This window comes from Cynocephalus volans, chromosome 7, assembly GCF_027409185.1.
Source record: "Cynocephalus volans isolate mCynVol1 chromosome 7, mCynVol1.pri, whole genome shotgun sequence".
Classification (NCBI taxonomy): domain Eukaryota; kingdom Metazoa; phylum Chordata; class Mammalia; order Dermoptera; family Cynocephalidae; genus Cynocephalus; species Cynocephalus volans.
Window position 1 is genome coordinate 97566495 of NC_084466.1, and position 19316 is coordinate 97585810.

At 54.3% G+C, this 19316-nt stretch overlaps 2 protein-coding genes across 4 annotated transcripts in view; one reads left to right on the forward strand and one right to left on the reverse strand.

Moving 5' to 3' along the window:
* Positions 1 to 19316, reverse strand: part of CDH23 (cadherin related 23) — a 372185-nt gene that overhangs the window by 76396 nt on the left and 276473 nt on the right. For all 3 annotated transcript variants that reach the window (XM_063101657.1, XM_063101655.1, XM_063101656.1), the window contains 6 exons: positions 10047 to 10107; positions 9020 to 9168; positions 4445 to 4580; positions 2611 to 2999; positions 434 to 535; positions 137 to 139 (listed from right to left, as the gene is read on the reverse strand). In XM_063101657.1, the coding sequence (XP_062957727.1) occupies positions 137 to 139; positions 434 to 535; positions 2611 to 2999; positions 4445 to 4580; positions 9020 to 9168; positions 10047 to 10107 (840 nt within the window). The remainder of the gene's footprint in view (positions 1 to 136; positions 140 to 433; positions 536 to 2610; positions 3000 to 4444; positions 4581 to 9019; positions 9169 to 10046; positions 10108 to 19316) is intronic.
* On the forward strand, positions 17467 to 17868 carry C7H10orf105 (chromosome 7 C10orf105 homolog). Its single transcript, XM_063101764.1, has one exon. The coding sequence runs from the start codon at positions 17467 to 17469 to the stop codon at positions 17866 to 17868; it is 402 nt and encodes a 133-aa protein (XP_062957834.1).

Sequence of the window (19316 nt, forward strand, 5' to 3'; positions counted from 1 at the left end):
CTGAGCGGGGGAGCTGCGGGGTCTGTCCAGGTGCCCTCTCCCTGAGAGAGGTAGGAAGGTCCAAAGCCTCACAAGGCTGAGCCGGCATTGGCCACAGCCAGCAGCATGGGGGAGCCCCTGTCCACAGGCCACTCACCTTCTGTAGGCAGTGTTGGCAGGCGGAGGGCGAGGAGAGAAAAGGCAGGAAGCAATGGTTAGTAGTGTGTGGCTCTTCCAGACCCCGCTCCAACCTCCCGCCTGTCTGAGGTCTCATCCCTGGCCCAGGCTGCAAGGGAACATGTGTTACAGCCGGCCACAGTGTAGTCCGTGGGCTGTCAAGACCTGTGCCCGCTGCCTGGCCTGTGTGCTGGGTGGCTGGTGGAGATGTGGGTTTGGAAGTGTCTTGGATGGGGATGGCTGTGCCTGTGGGGCTTTCACCCAGGGACCCACTCACCACAGTGGAGTCCACCTTGGGGCCGCCATCATCTGCCACCACTGTCAAAGTGTAGAAGTCACCCTTCTCCCGGTCCACCAGGCCCTTGACTGTGATCACACCCTACGGAGATGGGGCCAGAAGGTCAAGTGACAACATCGCACTCACCAGGCAGATCCCGTCCTAACCCTCCCTTGCTCGCGGTCCCATGCTCCAGCCAAACCAGACTCTGCCCACTTTCCCTCCTCCACGTCACCCCCTCTGCCTGGCATAACTTCCCCATGAAGCTCTGTCAGTTGAAATCCTACTTCTCTTTCAAATCCCACTTAAACGACACCTCTTCTGTGAAAGTTTCCTGCCTCCCCAGTCAGGTATGATCGGTCTCTTATTTGGGCCCCAGAAGTGCTCCATTAAACCTCTGCTGTAGTTCCTTTCATATCTTTCCTGGGGTGCTCTAATTTGCGTCCTTGATTATTCCCACTTCTACTCCCAACCGGAGGACTCTGTGAGGGCCAGGAAGGGTCTTGATCATTTTTGTGTTCCCAACATCCCCCAAGACAAGGCTTGGCGCACTGTAGTGATTCATATCTTGCCTGTTTTCAAAGGTGGGAGTCTGTTAAAAGGCACACTAAAGCAAAGACGGAGGAGTAAGAGTCAGGCACTAGGTAAGAGGTAGCTGCTCCAGATACCTAGCTAAGAATAGCTACTGCCATGAAGCACATTTATAGCCGAGCTTCCTTACAGCCAAGGTAAAAAGGGACATATGATGACTTGCATAGCTTTCCATGTTATTGTGACATAATAAGAAATATATTTTTGGTTTTTCTCCCCAGTATCTGGCACAGAGCTCCTAAAACTCTTGTAATTTCCTGAATAATAGGGGTGCTACGAGAATCTTTTGTTCTAATACTTGGTCTTTGACTTCTGTTCCTGACAGAGTTTCTAATCCCTTGGAATGTCCTCGGTTATAGGAGTGTCTTTTGTTCTAATGAGACAGCTCTTGGTGGGCTCCTGGATGGGGACTAGTCACCAGAGAGACCAAGCCATGATTAATAGCTTGGAACTTCAGCCCCACCTCCCCATCCTCCAAGAAGGGGAGAGGGGCTAGAGACTGAGTTAAAAATTGAGCATGCCTATGTGATGAAGCCTCCATAAAAAGATGTGAACTATAGGGTTTAGAGAGGTTCTGGATTGCTGAACACGTGGCAGTGCCTGGAGGATGGCACACTCGGAATGGGCACAGAAGCACTGCACCCCTTCCCCCGTACCTTGTCCTTTGTATCTTTTCATTGCGCTGTTTGTTTGTATCTTTAAAAATGTCTTTTGTAGGGGGCTGGCCGGTTTGCTCAGTTGGTTAGAGCTCAACCTTATAACACCAAATTCATGCGTTCAGTTCCCTGTACTGGCCAGCCACCAAAATAAAAATAATACTGAAATATCCTTTGTAATAAATTGGCAGTAGTAAGTAAAGTGTTTCCCTGAGTTCTGTGAGCCACTCTTGCAAATTAATTGAACCTGTGGAGGGGGTCATGGGCTCTCCCCAACCTCCCCATAGCCGGTTGCTTAGAGGCACAAGGTGAAACCACCTGGGGCTTGCAACTAGCATCTGAAGCAGGGGCAGCCTCATGGGACTGAGCTCTTAACCTGTAGGATCTGACTCACTCCAGGTAGACAGTGTCAGGATTGAGTTAAATTGTAGGACACCCAATTGGTGTCCGCTGGAGAATTGCTTGGTGTGTGGGAGGGACTTGAGCTCTTAACCTGCGGCATCTGACTCTTAACTCCAGGTAGAAATGCTCCAAATTGAATTGAATTATAACATACCCAGCTGGTGCCCAGAGAATCAGAGAATTGACTGTTGGTATGGGAGAAAACCCCACACACGTTTTGAAGACTAGAGGTGAAGCATTCTGTGGTGAGTGTGAATACAGAAGGAAAAATAGCTGGTTTTTCCTATTACACACTTTCATTGTCTAGTAACAAGAAGTACACCAGGTTGCCTAGGTATATGCTTTATCTCACCCCTAAATATGAAAAGGGAATGTATTACCAGGATGTTTATCCCGAGGATGCTTATGGCAAAGAGGAGAGTGCTGGGCATACAGAAGGAACTCAATAAATGCTGGTTAGATGTAAAGGCACGGCACCCCCTTCCCCCAGGGAGAGTCCTTGCTGTGCCTGCCTGCAGCCCCCCTCACCGTGATGGCATCGATCTTGAAGAGGGCTTTGGCCTGGGCACTGGTGTAGGCGTCGAAGCGGTAGGTGATCTGGTTGATGTTGTCGATGGAGTAGGCCTGGACCCGCACAATCTCGGTGCCCAGTGCCAGGTTCTCCAAGATGGCAGCCTCATAGGAGGCGTTGGAGAACTGCACGGCCTCGTCCAGCTCGTTGAGCAGAGTGACGTAGACGCTGCAGAAGCCCTGGTTGAAGGGAGGGGCCTGGTCAGTGGCGGAAACGTTCATCAGGTAGCTGGTCTTGGTCTCGTAGTCTAGGTAATCCACAGTGATGACCAGGCCTGTGCTCTCATCAATCTCGAACTTCCCTTCTGCGCCCGACAGGATGCGGTAGTTCACCAGGCCACCATCTCCTGCAGGAGGACACGGAGGCTGTGCAGTCCCAGACTGGGGTGGGCTTCCCTGTGGCTTCTTGAGCTGCCCATACCCACGCCTGGTGCTGTCACTAAGGGACAAGGTGAGGGGCCATGACTGGCCCACCCAACATGCGCTGCCCCCACCTCTGTGGGCTGGATCATGCCAAGCGATATGGAAGAGGTTGGGATCAAGGTCACTATGGATGGCAAGGCCCAGATCACACTGTTGAGCCCTCTCTAGGGCTTGGCCTTGGCTCCAGAGATATGCCAGAGAGGCTGGTTCTGCTCCTGGAGCCTCAAAATTCCAGCTCAAGCACCTCCTTTGGGTATTTGGACAGAAGATGGGGAAATTAAGGATTTCTTGTTAGTGGGGACTTCAATCTAGAAAGTGTTGATGGAGCAGCATCCTCAGAGGTGTACAGGCATTCACTGGGTCCCTCTGATGGAAGGGCTGCAGTGCCAGCGACACCTTCCCCCATTCTCCCCAGTCCCTATACCCCAAATCCCCATGCCTTGGAATACAGCATTCAACCAGGAGCTAGAGCTGGATTCCTTAGCTGAAGTCCACAGACCTGGAGGGGAGGGCGGGAAAGGGAATGGTCATAAAACCACTCAGGAAATACAAGACTTCCTTGAAATTACTTATAAAACTCTGAGTTCAATGTGCATTTTTCTGGGGAGAGGATCCATAGCTTTCTCCAATTTCTCAAAGGGATTCCTAACCTGGAAAACGCCAGCAACTATTGGACCACAGAATTGTATGTGACCTGAACTATATAAATGAACTGTATAAAGGATTTGCAGACATGTTTCTCCTGCCATCCTGCCCTGTGCTGCAGGTGAGCTGGGAATGCTGAGAGGAGGGGCTTGGGAGCAGCAGCTCAGGAGCCTCTCTGGGGGACAGTGGATTCCTGGGAAGAGCGCCTCTCTGGCTGTCTCCCTGGCTGGGGCACAGGCCCCACGAGGAGGCCCACAGTGACCTGCGCATGTTTCTCCTTTGTTTTGCACTGCTGGCTGTGGTCACCTCTGTGGCTCGGGGCCCTCTGTGAGGTTCAGGTGGCCTTCAGAACAGCCCTGTAGAATAGGAAGGCAGTGCCCTTTGGGAGGCCTGTGTGTGTCAGGCCTTGAGCTGGCCCCACAGGGCACAGAGCCACAGCTGGGTGGAGGAGTAGGCTGGGTCCCGGGATGACACATCTGGACTTTCCAAACTTGCAACCTCTCCTCTGTCCCCCCAGGGACTGGGACAACTTCCCCTACTCCAAACCTCTCAGGCCTGGACGTGTGTTGGGGAGTGACCAAGGCCATCCCAGGCGCCAGCGTGGCGGGGTGGAGGAGCCTGCGGCATCCGAGGACGGTGCCCGCCCCCCACCACAGGAATGGGCTGGGTGAGCTGGGAGGGTCACTGAGCAATGGGACGCCCTGGCCTCCCCTGCCGGCCTCACCAGTGTCTCGGTCTGTGGCTCGGACAACGATGACCGAAGTGCCGATGCCTGCGGTCTCGCGAAGTCCCAGGCGGCTGTACTGCTGCTGCGTGAACACGGGGGCCTCGTCGTTCACGTCCTCCACGTACACTATCACCTGTAGGAACGGCCAGGGTGCAAGGTCAGGTGGGTGGAGACTGGAAGCCCAGGGCTTGGCACCATCTAGCCTGCTTGTGTTGGTCACTGCTACCTCGGGCCAGCGGGGAGTCCCCTTCTGGAGGGCCTGGGGCTGTCTTGTTGGTCACTGTGTGCTCCCACCTTGCATAGTACCTAGTGCATGGCAGTGACAGGTGCTCAAACGTTATTGGTTTAGGAATGAACCTTATCTTACTCTTTGCTCTGTTACTAACCCTGTGGGAACCTGCAACTAATTAGTGACTCTTTTGGCCCATCAAGTTTCTCAGCTATGAAAGAGTAATATTGATTACCCCATGTCACTCCTAAGGCCACATGAGCCAGGGCCCACAAAAGTGTGTGGAAAGGTTCCAGTGGACCCCATATCAAAATATATCTAGGAGAGCAGATATCAGAAGGTATGGCAGCTGTAGCGGAGAATGTCATGCTCAGACCCCTTATGGTTCTCATGTACCTTCTCTCAGCCAGCAGCAAGCACCTACCTGTGGCTTTTTAAGGACTATCTCCACCCCACCACACCCAATACCCAGAGAGCAGAAGCACCTGGGAATTGATGTCCCCTGGGGCAGCCCTTAGCCAGTGACCGATGGGCGTGGAGCACAAATCCTCCAGCTTCCTCGGCCCTGTAGGGGCAGTGAGGTGACCCTCTCTAGGGCTCCCTGTGGGACACGGGCACAGTTCCCTCTGCTCCACTTTGCTGGCTGTTTTTCCTTCCAGGTCCCACGCCCCTTTAATTACTTTCCCACCAATCCTCATCTCAGGGTTTCCTCCTGGGGACCCCACCCACAATGGCGGCTTTCTGAATTGTGCAATGATACGTAATTTTCCTCACTGCTCATCTGTCCTTTCTAAGTTCTCTTTAATGAACACATTTGTCATGCAGAACAGTTTAACAGATATTTATGGAGAGCTGTGTTCATGGGTAGAGATCGACAACCGCTCTCCCCACACACACGTAGGAGCACTGGGAGGGTTTGCTGGGGGTACGGTCAAGGCTGTCCAGAAAGACCAGCATGGAGGGGCAGATGTCACAGAGTTATAGCCACAGAGCGTGCGTGCTCAAGGAGCCATAGGGAGGCCAAGGGCCCCTCCTTCTTTTCACGGATGGGGGAACAGAGGCCCAGAGAGGGGAAGTGGCTTGTCCAAGGCCTCACAGTGACTGAGAGGGCTGGAAAGAGGAGGGGGCTTTCTCCTCCCAACCCTATGGCTTTGTTCTATTCTAGGGATGAGCTGGGGCCAGGACAGCAGAAGTACCCTCCTCCCAGCCTCGCAGGGCTAGGGCCAGCAGGAGCTTGTGGCAGAGTGGAGAGGGGAGCGAGTGGATAAGGGACAATGACACTTGGTACAGATTTCACATGTGGTCACCAGCACTAATGGGGGGCCTGAGGCACAGACAATCTCAGGGCATGTATATCTGGCTTCTGAGTGATCACTGCTTCTGGGATCAGACCTGGAGTCTCTTCAGGGTTTAGCTGGGAATTAGCTGGAGAGAAACAAAAGGGCTTCCAGTTGGTATAGCAGAGAACAGTGGCCTGACCTGTAGCGGGCTTCGGAGTGAGTGGGGTGGCAGAGCTGGGGGAGGAGAGGCACATGGAAGTTTCTCCACTGCTCTGCTCTTGGGGTTTCCTCAGTCCTGCTGTGTCATCAGAATTTTCAAGTCCAGACACCCAGAAGCCACTATGTAAACTAAAGTTTTCACCCTAGAGCACAGCTGCTCACAGGCTAGAACCTTCTAAATTTGGCTTCACCCAAAACTTGACTACGGAGATCCTAGGTGGGGTGAGCATGGGGGGGAATTTGCATGGATAAATTTCGAGAACTCTCTTTCTGTAAACAGAAACTAGCCACTCATCTTTCAAAACTGGGAGCCTTCCCGTTCTTGAGTCTGGTTGTCCAAACGACCTTGACTCTAAGGGTCGTTGGGAGAAAGAGGGCCAGTCTGACAGTACAATAAAAAGAGAGGGTGGCAGCAGAGAGCTTGGGTGTAGCCTGTTCTCCATGAGTCTGACTACATACCATCCTCTTCTTGGTTTCAACCTTGTTTTTAGCAGCAGAGACAGGAGACAAGATGGTATGTGGTTTGCAAAGCTGAGAGACACAGATGTACAGGAAACAGAGGTCTGCCAAGTTCTTGCTCAGCAAGAGGGAGCTACTGGTCTCCCCAGAGAATGAGACCCGCTTTCTGTCCAGTGCGGTGCCTTCCAATGGGTACAGCAGAGGAGGTATGCACACGCATGTGTGCATGTATATGCTGCATGCAACCTGAGGCACCCAGTCTCCACGAGGACCGTCGCACCCCATGTTCCCTGGCCCTACGTCTGGGCTGTCTCTGGTCTTTGAAGCAGGAACTAGAGAACACGATGGTCCCTGAAAGCCATTTCTACTGCCATTGGGATAATGAATGCAGGGCAAGGCTGGAGCCCCACATGGTCTTCAGGAAGGCCCCTGGCTTTCCTAGGTCTCAGGGGGGTACAGGCTGTGTACTACAAGGGCCATTGAGTCTCCGCCCCAGGGGCCAGCCCCCAAATCCTCACCTTAAACTTACCCCTTGGGGATGAGGCAGTGGTTTCTGACTGCTCTGAAGAGCCTTATGTGAGGCAGTGCAGTGTCGTGGTTAGGACAACAAACCTGACTGCCCGGGTGTGAAGCCTGGCTCTACCCTTACTGCTGTGTGACCCTAAACAAGTTGGCTGATTCCTCTTTGCCTCAATCTTGTCATCTATAAAATGGATGTAATAATTGTGCCTACCCGATAGGGCTGTTATGAAGGTTAAATGAGTTAAAGTATGTGAAGCATTTAGAAAAATGCTGAACAAAGTACTACGTGAGGGTTTATTATTCCTCGGGGTTCATGGGGAGAGGAGGAGGACAGGGGAAGTCGAGCAGGTGTGGCTTAGTCCCCCCTCCCCCACCCTGCATGGCCTGGCTTTGATCTGTTTCACACAGTACGCCAGGATGCTGCAGACCATTAGGTTTAAACAGAAGGTTGTGCTGAAGAAGGTTTGCAGCCACAATGCCAAGGCACTGACAAGAGCAGGGCCTGGAGACAGGTGCCCACCTGCTCTCAGGAGGGTGGGGAGTGAGGGGCCACAAGGAGAGCTGTGGTTAGGAAGCCTCAGTTCAGGCCCAAGCATCACTAACATCAGTCACTCTGTGGCCTGAAGTGGGCCCCACAGAGGACAGGCTCCAATATGGGTGTATTGATCAGCCCGTGAGCACGACTCACAGTCATGCAGGTGAACGTGGCTGGGCAGGATCGCCCTGGTGCATGTCCAGGTAACAGTGTCAGACCCTCAGTCACCAGGGCCCTGTACACATCCTGGAGATCTGACCCCATCTCCCCTGGGCAGATCTTACTGGGAGGGGTCGCTGCTGGGACCAGGTTTCTCCTTCCATCTCTCCCTGGGGCCAAGCTGCTGGGGCGTCAGCAGGAGCGGGCCAGGGCTGAGTCACCCACCCGGCATACCCCCTGCGCAATGGTGACGGCCAGGTAGGCTTCTGCTCATTGTTTCCAGCTGGGGAAGCAGAGGGTGGAGATGGGGCTGATAAGAGCAGCTGCTTCTGCCTCCCTCAGCTCTGGGTAAAAGTCCCTGCTTGCTCTCCGCCTGACTTTTCCCATCTCCCTCCTACTCGTGAGTGACGTCTGAGGCCTGACTCACTTCCACCAGTTTAGGGGAAGGGGTTGTGAGTTGCTGAGTGTGCAGTGGGGGTGGGGGGTGGCCTTGAGAGGTCATCTCATTCTTATCTCATTCATCTCAGTTATCACCCCCTTGCTGCCAGGCAGGAGTGTCCTAAAGCAGCCCCGCCGGTGGGAATATCTGTGTGTATGTTTCTGACAATTCGGAAAGATGAAGGCTGATTTGATGTCACCTGCACAGGGGAGGATGGGCAAAAAAGAACACATTTGATGGGGCAGCTGGGAGTGGTGACAGGAAAGTTTTAGAGACATTTTCAATGGAAATAGCACTGAACTTGGACTCAGAAGACATGGGCTCAAGTCCTCATTCTATCACCAGTGACTTCTCTGTGCCTCTGTTTCCTCATCTGTAAAATGAGGTTGGCATTTATACCTCCAAGATCATCTATGTTGATTTCCTTGGCTCATCCTAGAGAGCTGTGTGGGGACAGGGGCTAGTATGGTAGGGACACCCCTTTCATCCCTTAGGACAGACATCAGTATCTCTGACCCCCTTCCATGGCTGGAGAAACTGAAGCTCAGAGCAAAATGACAAGTCCAAGATTCCAGGCTGGGCTGAGACCGAGGCACCCCTCATCGAAACCCCAGCCCCAGATGGCATTCTGCACCTAAACCAGTGGTGGCCTTGCCCCGAACAGGTCCCAATTGGTGGCCATGCCTGGTCTAGCCCTGAGGTCAGCACCCCAGCCCGCCCCTGGCCTCACCCTGACAGAGCTCCTCATGGGGCCCAGGTCATGGTTGTAGGCCTCCACTATCAGCACATGGGACGAGTTCCGCTCCCTGTCCAGGGGCCGGGGTCCTCGCATCAGGAGACCGTTGCTGACATGGATCCGGAAACTGTTGCCATGGTTGCCTGTGTGGAGGGACAGATGACGTACAAGGGTTCTGCTCAGCAGGAGGGTGCTTGTGAGATGGGAGAGAAGAGGGGTCCAGGCTCCCTGGAATGTTGACCTGCCCAGAGGTCTTGGGAACTTGGCTGAAGCCCACAGTGACAAGGAGGCCTTGTCACTTGTCACCTTGCCCCATGCTGCCCTGGCCTGGCATGGTTGGGAGAAGGGGCCAGAAGTTCTCCTCTCTACTCCTCGTGGGAAACTGGGGATCTCCCTAGACCCCCACACCCACAAGAGTGGGTGGAGTGAAGCCTTTTTAATATTTCAGAAGGATCTGGGGCCCTACAAAATGAGGGACCCAAACCAAATTTTCTGTGTTTAGTGGACATCTCTGGACTGGTCCCGCATCCATTCCCCATCTTACAGTAACAGCACCCTGATTTTCCTTTGAGGATCCACCCTCCTCTATTCTCAGTCCATGTAGTCTGTGTGGAGTGATTTTACCCTTGATTCCAGAAGTGGGCAGGTCAGCCTGTTTTATTCCCTGGCCATAGTAATGGGATCAGGGATGGGGCCCTGATTCTAGTTGGACCAGTAGACTCGATCCCTGAGGAGCTCACTGCTGGGGGCTGCCTGGTCTCCAAGGCCCCCCTCTGTGAGGGTGACAGCTTTGGGAAGCACAGCAATCAAATGCAGCATTCTCACTTAAAACACGTCTGACCGGGTGCAAGTAGTTGGAGAATTCCCCCGTTTCCTCCCTCTGGCCCCTCCTTGTGTATACAGCACACGGGGCTTCATTAACCTCACTCTCCCGCTCCCAAATCCTTGGCAGCCTAGAGAAGCTCTGCTGTCCTGAAGGCAGGAGGTCCCCCAACCCCCGTCCTAGGACAGCCCTACTCACCGTGGAGGATGCGGTACCACACACGCCCAAACTCGCCCTCATCTGCATCTGTGGCTTTCAGCTGAGGAAGGAAATATTGGGGTTACTCTTGGAATTCCACTGGCAGGGGGAGATGTTTATGGAGCCCCTTTCCTTTCCTCCACACCCCCCCCCAACTTTGTCCTGCTGAAACCTGTGGTTTCCCACAGAGGCTGTGGGTGTGGGAGGTGAGGTGGACAGGTGCATCTTTTTCATCCCCCACGAGGACGTGTAACAGTCGATGGCCCTATGCTGTCCTGTCTGGGGCCAGCTCTGCTCCCTGATCCTCCACCAGTTCTTGGGGAGAGGGTGGAGGGTGGCACTGTGGCTCTCTAGATCCAGACTCAGGTAGGTGGTCCTATCCCTCCACAATTCCCTTGCCAGCCTTGAGATCCCAGGAGCCTCACCTGGAGGGCTGGATTTCATGGCTGCTTCTCGTCACATTTCCTTGGCCTGAAGCCATTCTAGCCACACTGGGTCCCAGGCAGGCACTGTATATATTGGTCCCTTTGTGGAAACCCAGAGATCCCTCCTCCCAAATCGTGGCTCCATGTTCATTCATGCACAGATCACTCCAGTCTAGTTTCAGATCATTCTGGGCTGCTGGGCTGTGCCTCAGCTTACGGATTGTCTCTGGTGAGACTTGGGGGTGTGTTGTCCTCACCCTAAAATACTGCCTGAGGCTTAGCTCTTTCTACCAAGAGCCCAGCCTGGAGGCTGTTGGCAGAACAGCAGCCAGCCCCAAGGCAAGTCTTGTCAAGCCAGGAACTGAACACCTACTCCACCCACTGCACACCTTAAGCAAGTAGAGGACACCTCTGCAAGGAGGTAGGGAAAGAGGCCTGAGGCTGTGTGCCGGGAAGACTCACACAGGACCACCATATGTTGTCCTGTACGTTTTTGGTGAATTGCTTTGTGAAGCCCTTAGACCCTCCCACTTCTTCTGGATCTGTCCCTCCTTTTCCCTCCACCTCTCACTTTATCCCTGTGGTGTACACTGGAGCTGCCATGTTCATAGTGAACCCCACCACTATGGCCAGAGGTGATTGGTCCATAAGTAGGTGCCTGATCAAAGCTGAGCCAATCACATCCTTCTCTGGGATTTTTGACCTTGGGCCCAACAAGAGAGTGAGCCAGTCTTTCTAGTAGAAGGATGTGGGGCTATCAACAGCGTGCCCCTCTCTCCCACCCACACTCTGGCCTCTCCCAGATCATCTTGCACCACTCTCTCCTCACTGCCTCTGCCCTCACCACGTTGGTCTCCTTGATGTTTCTTAACCACCAAAAGTGCATGCTGGCCTCAGGGCTTTTGCCCTTGCTGTTTCCTCACTTGGCAAGCTCTCCCTCCAGATATTTACAGGCTCACTCCACCTTCTTCAGGTCTTTGCTCAAATGTCATCTTATAAGGCCCTTCCTGATGTATGAAATCGTAGCCTCCACTCCAGTGCCCTGGCCTTCTCTACCCCCCATTTCCCTCTGATACACTGTATCTTTGCTTATTGCCTATATCCCCACTGAAAAAAGAGGCTTCGTGTGCTGCTATATCCCTAGTTTCCAGAACAATGACCCTGGCACACAGTAGGGTCAACTGTTTGTTGAATGAGTATGTGAATCCTTAGTAGAAGATCTCTAGTGAGAGTTATCAAGCTGACATCCAGCAAGCATGGAGGAAAGGTACACACCACAGAGTGCACTGTGGTCCCAGTTATTCCAGAAGCCCAGCTGCATCTCTCTTTTGTTTGATTTTTCCTTTGACTCTGTGGGGTATGCCAGTATCGCTCTAGCACACTTCTCCTTTTGCCCAAGGGAATTTAAATCAGATTTTTGTTTCTTGCTCCCTGTAGTGGACTGCATGGCCCCCCAAACTCACTGAAGCTTAATCCCCACTGTAACTGTTGAGTGTGAGAAATTGAAAGGTGGGGCCTGGAAGAGGTGACTAGATTGTGAGGACCATGCCCTAATGAATGGATTAATAATGGTGGTCATGGGCGTGGTTCTCATTGAATTCTCATTGAATTTAAAAGGAATTCTGTGAGAGTCTGTCTCTCTCTGCTCCACCATTTCTGCCATGTGAGACACCTATGTCACTGTCACCACCAATAAGGCCTTTGCCAGATATGTTCCCTGGACTTTGGACTTCCCAGCCTCCAAAACTGTAAGCAATAAGTTTCATTTTCTTACAAAGTACCCAGTTCTAGGTATTTTGTTATAAGTAACAGCGACAGACTAATACACCACCTGAAGCCCTACTACAGGCTTTCCTATCTTTGCTCATTGGACAAACTTCCAGAGAAGAGGGGAACGGGTTTCTGCTTACAAAGGTCAAGAAAGCAGAGGCCATAGAGGGTGGGATTGGCCAGAGGCTTCCAGAGGAAAGAGCTGGGTTTGGTAGGATGAGGAGGACCTGGCTTAGCAGAGAGGGTTGGGAAGAATATTCGGGCTGGGAAACAATGTGGGCAAATACAGGGCTGAGCAAGGGCCTGGGACCCCAGTGTGTCTGGAGTGAAGGGTTCATGCTGGGACACAGCAGGGGGAGCTGGTTGGAGGAGGGCAACAAGGGTCTCAATAAATAGCATCAGGGCAGCAGGAGCCTCAGCAGAAGGTGGAGCCCAGAAATGACAGGATGGAAGCTGGTATGAGAACGATGAACCTGGCAGCACACTGGCCTGGTCAGATTCAAAGGATATCCAGGGACTGAGGCAAATGTGGCTAAGGATTTTGAAAAGCATATTAATGGTGGGGAGGAGGGGAAGTACGTTGGAGTAAAAGAAACAAGGGCTCTGGGTCAGGCACACCGAAGTGTGTCTGCCACTTACTGGCTATGTGACCATGAGTAAGTCTGAACCTCAGTTTCCTCATCCGTAGACTGAGCACAATGATAACCAACCTTGCAGGGTTGATGGGAAGATTAGAGGTAATCCCACAAAGCATGCTGTCTGGTGCCTGGGGCAGGGATAGGTGGTGAAGGTTGACATGTGTATGTCACCTTCTTCAGGCAGGCCCTCTTGATTTATACCAGCTGGGGATGGCTGGCTTGCCTCTTGCTGTGGAGTTTTCTCTCTCCTCCTTCCCCGAGAAGTCTTAAGAGCAGGGAGGTGGAGGGATGTGGAGGGGTGCTTCAACAGCCCAGATACGACAGGGACCAGGAGACGGGAGAAGGCCAAGCTGTCCAGAGGACACCCTGAGTGTCTAGCCATGTGACATTTCCTTGATACCTCCCTCCCCCAGCAGCCTGCACCACCTGGAACTTCTGCCTCCTGCCATCTCAGGAGAACGGGGGCGACTGATGAAGTGTCCAGGCGGTTCGGGAAGAGGGGGTTCAGGAAAATGAGGGCAGCGAAGGCCATGATGTAAGGTGCAGGATCCCAACGGGGGCTCTGGGTGTGGGAACTCCTTTAGGCCAACGCTGCCCATACATGGCACCAGATGCCCTGCAGCCCGTGCCCATCCACTCCACTCAGGGGAAGGTGCCAAGTCCTCTGCCTGCCACTGACTAACTCTCTGGGGGGCCCTGCGCTGGGGTCTACACCTTTCTGGACTCAGTTTCATCATCTAAGAGAGAAGGGGGCTGGATTGGATGACCCCTGTCTCTCCAGCTCTGACAGTCTATGGGAAGGCTGCCCATCATTCTGGGGTTGGCAGACAGTGCCTTTTTTTGTGGTCAAGGGCTCAGGACAGGAGAGAAGAACAAAAAACCAAAAATTGTGGCTCCAAAAATGGGGTGAGTCCCAGGCTGAGGTCTTGGGCAGAGCCACGACTCCATGAGCTGTGTTGTATTTCTGGGACCCTGGAGGGCCCCAATGGGCAAGCTGCTCAAGCCTTAGGCTCCTGAGCAGTCAGCTGGTTGCCAGGCAAGCTCTGGCTTCCGGGAAGAAAGGAGGCTGGGGGAGGGGAGTGTGTGGTGTGGTTTGGAGAGACCTGCTGCCAGAGGGTCTCCGATGGCCCACCCAAACTACAAGAAGTACAGCCTTGGCTGTCCCTCAGTCCTGTGATCACCTTGACCTTTGAAAATGCCCCTCCTCCTCCTTTCTGCAGCCAGAAACCTTCAAAGGGAAGGCGCTTTTCTGAGAAGCGGAGGGAGCAACCTGGAAGGACAGGCTGCAGGACGCAGCAGGAGGGGCCTGGGGATGCGGGGCCCATCACTCTGCCTGTCCCCCTCCCATGGCCATGTGGCTTGTCGCCCCTCTCCCTGGTAACCTGGAGGCTGGCAGGCACTGAATAGCCACCCGCTGGCTGCTGCCGACCATACCATTCAAACTTCCAACAGGGGAAGGTGAGAGCCACGGGGGGGCCTCAAGAGGTGGTAAAACGCTGTCCCCACCACCCCCTAGGGCCTCCTGCCCCTGAGAGGGCTCCAAGGAGACAGGCTGGAGCGTCCCAACTCCTCTGGATGGCTCTCTTCTCCCTCTCCCCAGCCCAGTTGCCATCCCGACCTTCTTGGCTGTCCCCTCCCCCACAGCAGGGCCAGAACTCCTCCAGACAAAGCCAGGTCCAGCTGACGGTGAGGGAGCAGGCCTGCTCTGCCGGCTCAGCTGACTGAGGTGAGGGTACGGAGAGCCCAGGGCAGGGTTGGGGTCACTGCGCCTCCCTGGGACAGCTGAGAAGACCTCTCCGCTGAGTTTGGACTGCTGAGGGCTGGCTCTGAGGTCAGTGTTTGGGGTCTGCAGGAGAAGGCTCGGTGAGGGACATGGGGGTGAGAGCCTTGCTGGGGTACTCTGGGGAGGATGTAAGGGTGTGCTCAGACCTGGCAATCCCTCTGGTTCTGCAAAGAGTAGAAACAAGGCCCAGTAAGGGCAGTGGCTAGCCTGAGGCCACACAGCAGTCTGCTCTCAGCAGGCCCTGTTCTGTGGAACTCTATGGGAAGAAAGAAGGTTCTAGACTGAACTTGCAGAGGTACATCCAGAGCAGGGCCGGCCGGTGTACCCTGAGCTCCAGCAGAAAGGGAGAGGCTTCAGCTGCCCTCAGATGATTCCTAGCCTGGCCTGGTGGAGGCGGCCTTTCCCCAGAACCAGCCAGCCCTTGCAGCCTTGTCAGCAGAGGTGTCAAGGGAATCTGGTGGCTGGACTTGCCTCGTGCTGTGCTCCCGGGAGGGTGTTGTGTTGTTTTCAAGCACTTCGGAATCTCTTGCTGCCAGAGGAACTACTCAGATGCTAACTATACTCTGCTACCTCTTTATTAAAGCAGATCCCAAGGTCTGAAGCCTGGATCCTCTTTGCTAGTCTGACAGGGTCTCCAGATGTATTTGAAGGCCCTGAGATAACATCAGATCTTTTCCCATTTCAGACTGCCCTTTTCTTGCTCCCAGCCGAGCATGGCCTGGGGTAGGTTAGAGGGACAGCTGGTTTCCTCCCCGTGGGAGATGCCAGTGAACACTCCCTATCCCTCCTGCTCAGACTCAGAGAAGGGCCAACCCATGCCCAGCTGCCCGGCAGAGCGCTCTCTGCGCCTGACGTCTGAAAGGCGGAGGCCCTGGGCAGCCAGACGGGTATCAAATTTTCCAGCTGGGATCTGGGAGGCGTGGTGGCAGGGAAGGTGGGAGGTGGGGTGGGGTGCTCTGGATGCTCTCAGTCGCTGGGCACAGGGAGCCAGGAGTTAGGTCCTGTGGTTGCTGGTGAGTGCCTGGGGTGGGGATGGGGGCTCCAGGGGGTGTGGGGGACTGGGTGGTCACGCGCCGCTCCCCACTACCCGCTGATGGGGATTCGCTACAGCCTATGCAGGGCCTTGGCATGACTGGAGGCCTTTCCTCCTGCCAAGCTTTGGTGCTAGAAACCTGCTGTGAGGGAGACCAGGCCGCAACCTGGGAAGGAAGAAAATCTGCTACTCCCAGCCTCATGAAAGACTCCAAGGTCTAAGAGAAAGGATTATTTTTCATGAGGCCCTGTTTTGGATTTCCCGTCCTGTGTTAGTAGAATTCGAAGATCACAAATGCTGGCCCACAAGCTGGATGGAGCTTGCTTATGTGTTTTGGATGGCCTGGGTAGGGTTTCAAATATTTGAAAATTCATCTCAAATTTTTGGGGAATCAAGTTTATTTGGCCTTTGCAGTGTTTCTCTCTCTTTTCTTTCTTGCCTTAAACAAATTTGAGTTAGTCGCCAACATTTAAGTGTCAGGAATGTTTGCCTAAAAAAAAATCCAGATCTCTGGCTTCTCTTGGGAACTGAGAATTGCTGAGCACACTGGGCCTGTGTTCCAGCACTGGCACATCAGCCTGGCCGGAGGCCCCTCCACTTCCGTGAGATGGTCCAGCCAGCGCTCTCCAGGTAGCCCTGCCCACCTGTCCTCTTCGGTCATGCATTATCTGCCAGCCAGGCTCCATGAGTATTTGTATGTGCAAGCCCAGACACATTCAACTGAAAGCTCAGCCTGATTTCCCATCTACAAAGACCATCTGCTGGGTTCCCTCTAACGCGATGATCTTAAGAAATGACGGAAATGCCCTGTCAAGTGAATGATGTCTCTGGGGAGGTTTCCAGCCCCACCTTGTAACTCCTCGTGGGCTTATTTCTCACCTGTTCCTGTAGCAGCTCACAGAGCCCAGAGAGAGTTGGGGGCCAGTGGGGTGGACAGGCCCTGGGCCAGGATCAGGAAACCTGGCTCTGGCCTTTGCTTGGCAACTGACTCACACTGTGGCCTTAGGTTCGGCCTTCCCCTCTTTGGCCTCTACCTGTCATGGGAGCAGGTTGGACTGCATCAGAAGCAGCAACAGGAATGCCCACGGGGCCAGGCAGGTGAATTAAGGTATGTGATGGGCCTGTGAAAAAGTGCAATGACTTGGGGCCAGTGCCCTCTCTCCAGGGGGCAGCTGCTGCTCAAACCCAGCCACTGGTACTTGGTGGGAAACACATGCCCAGTGTTGCCACTGTGAAATTCAGAAATGTCAAGAGAAGCTGGGAACTCGAATATTTATGTGAAATTTCTTCTTTAAAAAAAAAAAAATTCACAATTTAATTTATAAAACCACTGTGAGGACCAGATAAAACACACCCCCAGACCCCAGTTTGCAGCCTCGGCATTAGATCATTGCTAGGGCTCCTGCCAGTTGCAGCATCTTATCTATGACACACTGTTGGTCACAGAGCAAGTTATTGATGGGCTGGTCCTAGATCCCATGTTGTCAGGCCTGAGACTCTATAGTGGTTCATGAGAGCTGATTCTGAAATGCTGGAAGGCATTACCCTCTTGTGTCCTCTACAGATGGGCAGCAGGTGTGGCAGAAAGAGGAGCTGAGTTCAGGCCCAGTTCCATCACTTCTCAGCTGTGTGTGTTCCCTTAGACTGTCACCTCTCACCTCTCTGGGCCTCACCGCCCTAACCTGGAACATGGCCATGATGCTACCTAGTCCCAGCCCCCATCACTGAGCTCCCCTCCCTCCCCTGAGCTGTCTCTTTTGTTGCAGGAGCCATGAGTACAGCGGGCCCCAGACTCCGTAGTGCCCCGGCCACCAGCCCCCTTGCCTTCCTCACAGCTCCAGTCACTCCTGGGACCCCTGTGGAGGCAGCCGACCCCCTCCCTGTGCTCATTGCCCTGGCCTGTGTCTTCCTCCTGCTGGCCACCTGTCTGCTGTTCCTGACGCTCTGCAAGCCCGCTGCACTGGACCCGAGCCGCCACAGGGCCCACGAGTGCATGCCCCACCACCCTGGGAGCCCCAGCGAGCCCCAGCTCCGGCTCTGGAAGCGCCTGGGCTCGCTGCGCCGCTCCCTGCACAGCTTCCGCCGGGGCCGGCCTGCTGTTCCTCAACAGCCCCTGCCAGGCCATGATGACAACTGTGGCGACTGTGACTGCATAGGATCTACCAAGATGTGACAGGGTGTCTATACACACGTCTCCCCGCCCAGGTCCACCTGCAGATCCTCCTGCCTCAGACGGAGCCCGGCACTGCAGGCTGCAGAACAGCTACCTGGGTCACACACTCACCACCAGCAGTTCCCTCTGTGCCCAGGCCTGTGTCCTTTTCCAGAGATGGTCCCTGGAAGAGTACCTTCCTCTCTGCAGACCCGCTAGCTGCTGCTTGCTCAAAGACCCTTGGATCAAGAGATGAACATTGCAGCCATCTCGGCCCTTGGACTGAGGCTCCAGGGAGTACAACCTGGGGCTCCCCAGGAGTCAGTTGGGAGGTGGGGCAGGTAGAGGGCTGTCAACACTCCACTGAACCACGACTTTGGCAGCCATCTTGGCGGCTCCCTTTCAGTACACCCATGTCGGGATTGACCAGGAAGGGGCTGGTGGGTTCAGAGGCTCCTTTCAGAGGCAGGAGGACTATTGCTGGCACTGCTAGCAGCTGGAGAGGTGATGTCCCCTGGGCTCTGACGAGGACACATCACAGTGGCTCCATGCCTCAGCCAGGGGAGGAGGCGGCCTCCCCTCAGGGGGCACCAAGGCCTGGACCACACTAGGTATGCTAGCTGTGTTTTTGGCAATTGCTTTCTTGACTGGCTACCTGTCAAAGCAATCCCAGCCCAGGATGAGCTTCTCAGAATCCCAGACCCTCAACCTCTCCTCCCAATGCTGGGGCCAAACACTTTTGTTAGGTCCCAAATATGGAGAGTGGGCAGAGGGGGGCCTGAACTGCCTAGCTCCTGTCCGAGAGTATCAGCTGGCCAGGGCCCCACCCTGGGGCTGCCCCACCCCACCCCAGCCCACCCTGCTGTGACCCCCTAATGCAGCTGGCCAAATCTCCTCAAGGAGTGAGCTCTGGTTTTGCCACTTTCCAGCTCTGGAACCTTCACTTTCTCCCTAATGCCAACTGGATGTAGTCAACATTCCTTAGCCGGTGTGCAGTGCCCACTGGGAGCTAGTTCCAGTTTATCTTTCTAGCCTAATCATGGCCCAAAACTCCCAGCAAACTGAACTACCTGTCTCCCCTGACTATGCCTTACGTTTCACATTGTACCCACCTGTGAAGCCCTCGCTGCCCTCCAGATGAACCACCTGCCTGGACCCCACCCCACTGTCTTCCCTCTCTCTGGGGCAAGACAAGGCACATTCTCCTCTTAACAGCATGGGTCATTCTGGTCCACGTCTCCTCCTTCCCACAAGCCTGGGGGCTTGCAGTGAGCCAGAACTTGTCTGACCCTCACTTTGACTCACCAGCTCCTGGCACAGAAGCATGAGGCCCGTGTACTGAGTGAAGGGTGGCCCAGTCTGGGTGTGACCCCGTCCCCCAAAACAGAAGTCCTGCTGGGAGTATGCACAGCACAGAGCTGTTTCTCTTGGACGCCCCCAGAAAGATTTCTCTCCACCGCAGCCCTGCT

Coding starts and splice junctions, on each gene's coding strand:
- C7H10orf105 (XM_063101764.1), top strand. CDS start 17,467: ATGAGTACAGCGGGCCCCAGACTCCGTAGTGCCCCGGCCACCAGCCCC.